We start from the raw sequence: 9,758 nt of genomic DNA, 5'->3' as shown, positions 1-9,758 counted from the left end.
CAGGTCACCAAATTTGATGCAGTGGCATAGCAGGCAGTAAGGTTTGTATAGCATTGATGCCATGCCTCCATGTTTGAGGTTCATCTTAATTAAGAAAACCTTCAGTCGTCACAACAATTTACACTGGATCACACAATAAAACAGGTTATACAATTTACTTTGGATCTCAACGATACGAAGTCTTTAATCTAGAAATACAGGAACCAAGACAATTCAGGCAAGGTCTTTCCATTCTAATCCAAGAAATTAAATGTTAATTTATGACCCAGGCACAAACTTGGTGGCGTAGACCCAAGCGTTGTTAGCAACAGGGTTGTCTAGGTGGTCCAAGAGATTCTCCAGGGGACCTTTTCCAGTTACAATAGCCTGAACAAAGAATCCAAACATGGAGAACATGGCTAGCCGTCCATTCTTGATCTCCTTCACCTTGAGCTCGGCGAATGTAGCTGGATCATCGGCCAGGCCGAGAGGGTCGAAGTATTGGCCACCAGGGTAAAGGTCATTACCCTCTCCTACTCCGGGGAGACCATTGATGCGGAATCCCTCAACAAGGCCCATGAGGACAACTTGGAATCCAAGGACAGCAAGGATGCTTTGGGCATGGACAAGGTTGGGGTTGCCCAAGTAGTCCAATCCACCTTCTGAGAAGATTTGAGCTCCAGCTTTGAACCACACTGGTTCCTTGAAGTCTACTTTAACCCATTTCTCAAGGACCTCTGGGGTGATGCAGCCTAGTGCTCCAAGCATAGCCCATCTGCCATGGATCACCTAAAAATATTGCATAATAGTTTTAATTCGACGTTGTCGAAGATCCTTCTTTCCATCACTGAAACCTCTCCAAGAATTGTACCAGGCTAGTAATATCCAAGTCGCATTATCAAAATATTCCATCTTACATGATTTTCTAAGGCAATTATTATTCATTATAGAGAAACTTGTCATGATTTTGGAGACAAAAAGGTTACCTCAAGAGCCCTGTTCTTAGCAAAGGCCTCAGGATCAGCTGATAAACCAGCAGTGTCCCATCCATAGTCACCTGGGAATTCTCCAGTCAGGTATGAAGGAGTCTGAGCTGAAAATGGTCCCAAGTACTTCACCCTGTCAGGTCCATACCACAACTCATTGCTCTATTCAAGCAGAACCTATCCATGTTAGCCCCCATCAAAGGAAAAAAAAAAAAAGGACAACTAGAGGGGAGGGAGGGAGAGAGAGAGAGAGAGAGAGAGAGAGAGAGAGAGAGAGAGAGAGAGAGCTACCATGATGTATTTGCCATTTCCCATGGAGACAACATCTCTAAGAGGGTTAGCATTTGAACCCCTTTTGCCAAGAAACGGGGTTGGTCTAACAATGGTGCTGGAGCTAGCAAGTGATGCCATTGTCTTGCAAATACGTTCTACAGTGTTTTCTTAGGTTAAAACTTGTTGATGTCTCTTGAAGAGGAGAGAAATGTACACTGGAAGGGCGTCGAAAGGGAAGTGTTAATTAAGCTTATATGTGAAGGAAAGCATGAGAATCAAAAGAACGAGTGGTGAAGAACGGAAGCGAGACATGTGGTGGTGGTGGGGGTCTTAGAGGTTTAAAACAACCAATGAGGAAGCTGCAAAGGATTTTAAGTATCGCCAACTCATCTCCTTCTATCCTCCTATATTATCTTGTCTCTCCTTTAGATAGTTTTGTTAATCTCTTTTTGAAAAGAAATGATTTCATTTTTTATATTCAAATCTTGAGACCAGTATTTATAAAAATTTATTTAAATACATCATGTTGAATGGTCTTCAAGATTACTTGAGAAGTGATTTAGTTTCGATTACTAGCTTTTTAACTCGTGTTTTACTGTGGATTGAATATTTTTTTTAAAAAAAATTAAATATATATGCAGGCTTATCCGACGTGTTTTTTTATATAAAAAAAATTCAAAGTATAAATTGAAAAACCTATATATACATCAAACTAAATAAATCAAAAACCATTTATGTCAATAAATTAAAAAAATCATTAAATATAACTAAAAATAAAAATGAAAAAATTAAGAGATGGATATAAACCAAAGTATTTGATTTCATAACATGAGTCATATATTCATATTCAGTTGTGCTCAAGGATTTTGTGCTCAGTATAAATAGACATGTACATAGTTTTATTAAATAAAAGAAAAAAATATCATGCAAGGTTGCACATATTAAAATAAATAAATATTTTTTATTTTTTAAAATTTTATTTATATAAAATATAAAAAAATTATAGATGAATAAGAATAAAATTTAAATACACACAAAACATTAAAAAAACCTTTATTAAAAAAACAAAATAAGCAAAACAAGAAATCACAGAAGAAGGATATTAACTGTAATATAAATTTAAAAATTATTAAAAAAGTATCAATAAAAATAATAACCAAAATTAGAATAAAAATAAGAAAAAGAGAGTAATCATGTAGGTGATGCAAGCGTGTTTAAAAGAAATATAAAAAAAAAACAAATGACAGGGGTTACAAGTCTAACCAAGTTTAATAGGTTAACTCTATTTTAATTACATAAGAAAATAGATAATGATAATAAACGGATAAAATCTTTATAAAAATAAAGATCATGATAACTTAGAAAAAAACCTTGGAAGTATGAGATTGGATTAAAAAAAAAGAAAAACAATGACTTAAGTTAACCCGAGTTAGCGTGATAAACATGTAACTTAGATAATAACAGGTCAACCAACTTGGGTTAACCTACAATGTGTTACTCATGTTGTAAAATTGAGATAACTTCATAGAAATGAAATATAAAAAACCACAAAACCATTTTTTTAAAAAAATAATAATATCGAATGATGAAATCTAAAAAAAATTAAGTGAAAGAAAAGATATCGATCTGCGTTAACATTTCAAATTTATGAATTGGGTAATTAAACCAGAAACACCATGGATAAAAAAACTACAAAGTTCAATTCCAAAACATACAAAGGATGGAACAAAGAATAAAAATCAATTACACAAAATGATCTAAAATAATGAGGGTGAAAATTTAAAAAATAAAAACAAATGAGAGAGCAACAAATTTTTATTTATTAAAGGGTTAAATTGAAAAGAAAAATAACTTTAACAAAACTAAGAAAAATAAAAAGAATGAGGACTAAGTTGAAAATGATAATACACCATAAACCTTAATTGAATGATGAAATTGAAAACCAAAAAAACTTTAATAGAAAAGCCAAGAAAAAAAATTAGAAATCTAAAAAACAAGGATAAAACTGGAAAAAATAATAAAAGATAAATTATAATTGAAGAACTAAATTGAAAACAAACAAAAGTTTTATGAAAAAACTAGATATAAAAAAAATAAGAACTAAAAATGAAACACAAAAAACAAAGCGGGTCAGCATATACTTTTTAGGGGATGAGAGAGAGAAAAAATAGCCACTAGAAACAAATTACCTATCCTCTGCTAACACCCATCACACCAAGAGAAAATGAATACTATGGTGGAAGACTGCATTCGATTGCGGCACACAAGTGGTTTCCACTTGTTGGCATGTGTAGTTACGCTATTCTTAATATTTTATATTACTAAAAGACAAATGTGTCTTTGAACCCACCCGAAAAATAACAAAAAATCTAGAGACAAAGACGAGAATGCCCCTCCACGGAGATTTTAAAATTATTTGATCCCAATAGTATTTAAGTCTTTTTACTATTCATTAAAAAAGAAAATGACCACAAAGCCCCTGGATAATTGCCTAAAAGGTTATTTTGGTAATTATACTTTTTAAATAAAATAATAAAAGTCCTTCATACCCCTAGTAAATTTTTGAAAGACAAATATATTCCTGTGAGAAGAAAATATTACTCCCCCATTGCAGAACTTTAGTTTAGTTTTGTGCTGGGAGGGTGAAATTAAAAAAATAATGTGGATGTTTATAGTGTTTTTTTATGTTTTTTAAAGAATTTTTTATTAATAAAATGTTGTTGAGTCCCACATTCAAGGTATTTGTATTTGGGTACAATTTTTCTTAAGAAAAAAATGAATCAGAGGTCCAAAATTCATCAATTTTGTCGCTTTTTCAAAAAAAAAAAAAAACCCTTTCCTATCTGTACTAAAACAAATATTTCGTTTTTTAAAAAATCAATTTTTACAATGATTATATCAATCATAAACTACTTGTTTACACTTTAGAATATTTAGTGTTTGAAAATCACCTAACCATCTCAAAAGCACGACCTATTACATTGTAAAAAAAGAATATATTTCCTTGCAGCACATCCTATTATCCAATTCAATTACAATTATTAGGATTTTGTATCGTAAGATTATCGGTTTTTATGTTAAGATGTGAGGGAGGGAGATGATGGAGAAGTTTAGAACAATTTTCCAACGACACTCAACCCTTGCTTCCTCTATCCTCTATCCTTCCTAACCTTATAAAAATTTGTGTCAATGAGAAAAGAAGGACATAAACATGGACAAATTAAGCAATTTGCATTCCAATTAAAAAGAAATAGTGAATTAACACAACAATAAAAAGTTTTACTGAAATAATATAGCAATTATTTTATTATTGTCATGAGTTGAAATCACGATATCAATTAAATTGATGTTACAATTCTGAATCGTGATATCAATTAAATTCCAGTAGCCAAGAGAATTCTAGCAACAAATTTTCTTGTATTTAAATCTAACAAAAAAATAATTCTAATGAGATTTATTATTTATTCTGTTAATCTAATATTTAATTTAGTTAATGAATTTGAAGAGAAAAACATCTAAGAATACTGAGAGACTAGAATGAGTTTGATTTATGGGTGTTTAAAGGCAAAAAAACAAGTGTACTGTTAGTTTGTTTAAAAAAATAAAAACTAAAAACATCAGTTTGGAAAGAAAAAGGATTGTTGTGTCTTTGTATGTTTTTCACACGTTTCATGTATCTAAAACACAACGAGATAAAAGTCTATTATTTAATTAAAACAATTTTAAATAGTGTTATTTTGTAAAAACTTTTAAATTACTGTGTAATTTAAAAAAAAAAACCCATACCAAAATTTGTCCTTTCTTAATTCCTTTATTAAAAAAAAATCCAGAAACATTGGAGAAAAGTGGAAGAAAAATATTGCAAATAGCTTAAAAGAATCTTCGTTCTTTCTTAATTCCTTCTATCGAGGTCTCCCTTCCTTCCGAAATATAATTTGTCCTTCATGTAAGAAAATGAACCACGCCGTGACAGTAGCCTTCGCCCACTCTCATTCCATCATTTCAATATTTCAAAATTTCCCAACGGTCGAATTACTTGCCCCATATTTCCATTAAAACCATACCATTTTATTAACATTTCAACCCTCCCATCAAAAGATCTCAACCGTCAAATTTCGTAGGCCCCACATAGTGCACTAACTCGTAAATCAATCCGACGTCCTTAACTCACTCAAGCAGAGATCTAAGACACTTGTAACGTCACGTGTAATGTACACGTGTTCCACAATGGGATTTTTGTGAAAAAAAAAAACAGGAGAGAAGCGGAGGAGCCAAGAGAACAAACAAAACCCATTAGAGTAGAAATGGAAAATTTGGGTTCTTTACAACAATTCAATCAAGAAACATGAACAGTGTGATTTTTTGTTGTTGAAGGGTTCTTCTTCATCACTTACGAAAGAAACCATAAAATGGATCCTATTAATAAGGCTAGAGATCACTGGGCATTTCTGGTAACTCTCGTACTTCTAATAGGGTTTATGGTTTTTTCTGTATCTTTGAATGGGTACCTGATTTTTGTTGCATTGTGAAATGTTTTTTTCTTTTTGGTTGATTTTGTCACATGGTTTATCAGGGTCATGTGTGTAGTTTATGAGGGGTTATCTAACAGGTTTTGATTGAAATTTCGAGGTTCTTTATCTTGAATTTGGTATCTTGGTAGTATCTCTGATAGGTATTTAACATGTTTCGGGCAGGAGATGTTTTATTTCTAGTATATTTTTAATCTTGGGGTCCTATTTTGATTATTGATTGGATTTTTTCAAAAAAAATTTAGATTTGTTGTGGCATTATGTCATGATATACAATGTTGATTTTGGACTCAGTTAATATTCCTGAAATGATTTGAGCATATTAGATGTCTTATTTCCAAAACTTTAGGCTCAGTTGATATCATTTTTGTTTTCAATCACATTGCCTTTTGTTTGCTAATGTTGGCCTTTATAATTTATCTGGATTTTCACGCATTCATTTATTACACGTTGTTGATTACGCTCTGATTGTTGATGTATAGGAAGAAATTGAAGCACCAATTTGGGTGGATTTTTTGGTAGAAGCGAAGTCTAACTACCAAGATGTGTTAGTTCATCACTTCCTCTTTATGTTATGAACTGCTACTAGAATTCCATGGTAAGCGAAATTCTGCATTTGTGATACTGATACGTTTCTTTTTTCCACATTTCAGAGATGATGAGTGGTTTAGAACTAGCCATCCGTAAGCATCTTTATCCTCCTTGGTTATATTTCTATCTTCCATATTTAGCAGTGGAATTTTTGTTGGTGAAAATCTAAAAGAGGGATGCTTATTAACAACTAAATCAATACAGGTTCCACCAATGTTCTTCTCGCCAGTTAAAAGCTGCGTTTGCTTATTCTGGTGAGAAGAGTACATCTTCAGATTTTGAGTGTAATGAGTCATTTTCCCCGAATATTCCATCCTCTGTCTCAAGATCAAGGGGCAAACATTATGCAAGCAAGAAATGGGGAGGAGGTAACGATATTTCAATGAATAAGCAGCATCCAATTAAGGTGTTAAGTAAGTCTTCGAGGGTGAATTCAGAACCCAATGACAAAATAAAACCCAAACTAAGCTTAGTAAATTCTAAAGGAACTTCTAGGTCAAAAGCAAGTGTGGTTTCTGGGAAGAGCTTCACTCGAAATGCTAAGGAAACTGATTTAGAAGCCAAATCTTGTCAAGGTGGTACAGAAAGTAGTTTGAATTCTCTGGTGTTTAAGGCAGCTGAAAGCAATACAAGTACTGTTACATCTGAGAGAGATCATCAAGCAAAGCAAAGGAACCTAGAAGTATCTTCGAGGGTGAATTCAGAACCCAATGACAAAATAAAACCCAGACTAAGCTTAGTAAATTCTAAAGGAACTTCTAGGTCAAAAGCAAGTGTGGTTTCTGGGAAGAGCTTCACTCGAAATGCTAAGGAAACTGATTTAGAAGCCAAATCTGGTCAAGGTGGTACAGAAAGTAGTTTGAATTCTCTGGTGGTTAAGGCAGCTGAAAGCAATACAAGTACTGTTACGTCTGAGAGAGATCATCAAGCAAAGCAAAGGAACCTAGAAGTATCAAGTCGAGGATTTGATCACGCAAGTGGGCTTTTGTCAGCTGTCAGGAATGGTCTCAGGAAAAGCTTTGTTACAAGAAAAGCATCAAGGGTGGAGATTAATGATGAGAATAAGCAATTAAGAGATCGCAAATCTTCATCCAGCAAATCTAGTTGGGGATCATCGTCAAACCCTGGTTACGATGCTAAGAGCTCAACACTTGCGTTCAAAGAACAAACTCCAGATAGCAGAAATGTGGCAAGGATGACTGAAGCAGCGAGGAAGAAAACAAAAGATTCTGACATGTCCAAGGCTTCTGTTGTTCGAGTTAAGGAGAAGGTCTTTAATTCTACGAAGGGAGGTATAAGTAATGTTGCAAAGTCAGCTTCCCTAGAAGCTCTAAAATCAAAGGTTAGAATCTGTACAAATTCAAGAGATGTGTGTTGCTAAATTTTTCCAAGCCCAGAAACTTTTGGCTCTTTGATAAATTACATGTAAAATAATTTATTGCATTCTATTTTAATGACAGTAATAGGTTGCCAAGATGAGTAACATTTATTATAGGATTTTTAATGAATGACTTGTCATAAAGATGGGAACAAGTTGAAATTGTTAAACTTTGCAGGTCCAGAACCAGACCCTTCGTGTAAAAGCGTTGGCAGACCATAGAGGTAATGAACTACACCCATTACCTGGTACCGCAAAAGCTAAGGAGAAGGTGAGAGTCGGCGGGATCAACAAATTGGTTGGCCCTGGAAAAGAAAACGTGACAGGAAAAGCTTCCTTGAGCTTGAATTGCAGCAGCAGAGGGACTAAACTGAATGTGCCACAAAAGGGTGACAAACCAGTGCTGGTTAGACAAAAGGTACAAAATTGTCGAACATCAATTTTCTGTCCTCAACTTCGATTTTGTTTGCTTCTTTTTTCCTGAAAAATGCATATTCATCTATGGACATGTGAGGTTCTTTACTATTTCATGAGGATAAAATCATGCATGCGGAAATTGAATGAAACTTAACATTTCTTCTTCTTCTTCTTCTTTATCTGTAAGTTAAATATTACACAGCTCATTAGAAGAAGTCTGAAATGGTTAACTAAATTTTGGTAATGAGAAATTTAACAAGAGCCTTCTGTTATAAAGCATCTTGATTTATTTCACTTCTACCCTGTGGGAGCAGTCGCGTTCTAGTGGAAGACATTTGTTTCTTTCTAGATGTCTTTGCATTACAAACACAAGAAGGGAAGAATATGAAATTCTGAATCACATGCTGGGTTTGGACTGATAAATGTGTATGATGTGGAAGTTTTTTCTTTATTGCTCCTGTCCTCGCCAATCCTCATTCCTCATGTTGCAATCAAATTAAAATTTTGATTGAATATTAATTGGGAATTTTAGCTTGCGAAGGCAGGTATGAGAATGAGCACCATTCTTTTATTCCTTTTCCTCCTCTAACTCCACTTGACCTTTCATAAGAACGCAATAGTACCTGAGGTTGGCAGCTCCATATGTTCGTGAACGTGACAGTTGAAAATCAAAATTTACTCATTTAAAAAAAGAATTCCAATTGTTTGCTTTTGAGTTTGTTGACGGAATTTATTTCCTAGGGAGGATTTCTTATTGGACTTGCATGCAGAGGTCTGATGTGTTGTTATGATGGAATATCGTTGGTGTGGTTTTGCTTACAGTTCTTTTGTTCATGTGGTAAGTGCGTCTTTCAGTCTGAAGATGGGATTATCTTCAACAAAGAACCGAGCAACATCTCTTATATGATGTTTCTGGTGGATTACAAATTGAGTGTCATTATTTGGCTCGATTGTGAATTTTTGTATGCCATAGCTTCACACAATCTGATTTTTCAACAAACTTTTGAGCAGGGAAAAACCAGCAGTCCAACCAAGGGGAGGCATTCAGCAAATTTGACTCAGAGGAGACACCTCCGATAAACAAAGCATTGCTGAACAGTACATATATTGTAAACGTAATTTCTCTATCAGAGAACGTGAAATTTCATCCCACTTCTGTTGCTTCCATATCAAACTTGCCATATTCAGGGGCAAATTTTGTTATTATGCCTTTTCTTCTTCTTTTTGCTGGCCATGCTTAGCTTTCTTTCGTACAGGCGCCGTGGTTATTTTCCCTCAGGCCTTGCTATCTGAGCATTGAAATAATAGTTTGGAATTGAAATTGTGGTTTAAAATATTTTTTATTTAAAAATATATTAAAATAATTTTTTTTAAAAAAATTATTTATAAAATCAGTAATTCAAAGATACATAAAAAAAAACTTTTAGTAAAACTAAAAATATACTTTTTAAATTTCCAAACAGTCCCATAGCCGACACTCTTCCCACGTCAAACAAGTTGACTTTTATCAAATAGATTGTTTAGGGCCTTGTGACTTTCTAATCTGGCTAGAACATTAATTTTAATTTTTAAAAATATTTTAAAAAAAATTAAAAAGAATTTTCT

The 9,758-nt window shown here is 33.4% G+C and overlaps 2 protein-coding genes across 2 annotated transcripts; one reads left to right on the top strand and one right to left on the bottom strand.

The window, feature by feature from the left end:
- Positions 1–105: 105 nt before the first annotated feature.
- Positions 106–1,479, bottom strand: LOC133670121 (chlorophyll a-b binding protein 13, chloroplastic). The gene is made up of 3 exons (XM_062090590.1): positions 1,257–1,479; positions 966–1,127; positions 106–768 (listed from the first exon to the last, which is right to left on the bottom strand). Exons 1-3 carry the CDS (start codon positions 1,374–1,376, stop codon positions 259–261), a joined length of 792 nt encoding a protein of 263 aa, XP_061946574.1. The 5' UTR covers positions 1,377–1,479; the 3' UTR covers positions 106–258.
- Positions 1,480–5,465: 3,986 nt separating this feature from the next.
- On the top strand, positions 5,466–9,359 carry LOC133698832 (uncharacterized). Its single transcript, XM_062121923.1, has 6 exons — positions 5,466–5,689; positions 6,250–6,314; positions 6,421–6,450; positions 6,563–7,700; positions 7,915–8,154; positions 9,165–9,359. Exons 1-6 carry the CDS (start codon positions 5,648–5,650, stop codon positions 9,231–9,233), a joined length of 1,584 nt encoding a protein of 527 aa, XP_061977907.1. The 5' UTR covers positions 5,466–5,647; the 3' UTR covers positions 9,234–9,359.
- The last annotated feature ends 399 nt before the right edge of the window (positions 9,360–9,758 follow it).

The sequence above is a fragment of the Populus nigra genome, chromosome 1 (genome assembly GCF_951802175.1).
Source record: "Populus nigra chromosome 1, ddPopNigr1.1, whole genome shotgun sequence".
Lineage (NCBI taxonomy): Eukaryota > Viridiplantae > Streptophyta > Magnoliopsida > Malpighiales > Salicaceae > Populus > Populus nigra.
The sequence above is the reverse complement of the archived record's forward strand: the minus strand, read 5'-3'. Positions and strand labels throughout refer to the sequence as shown.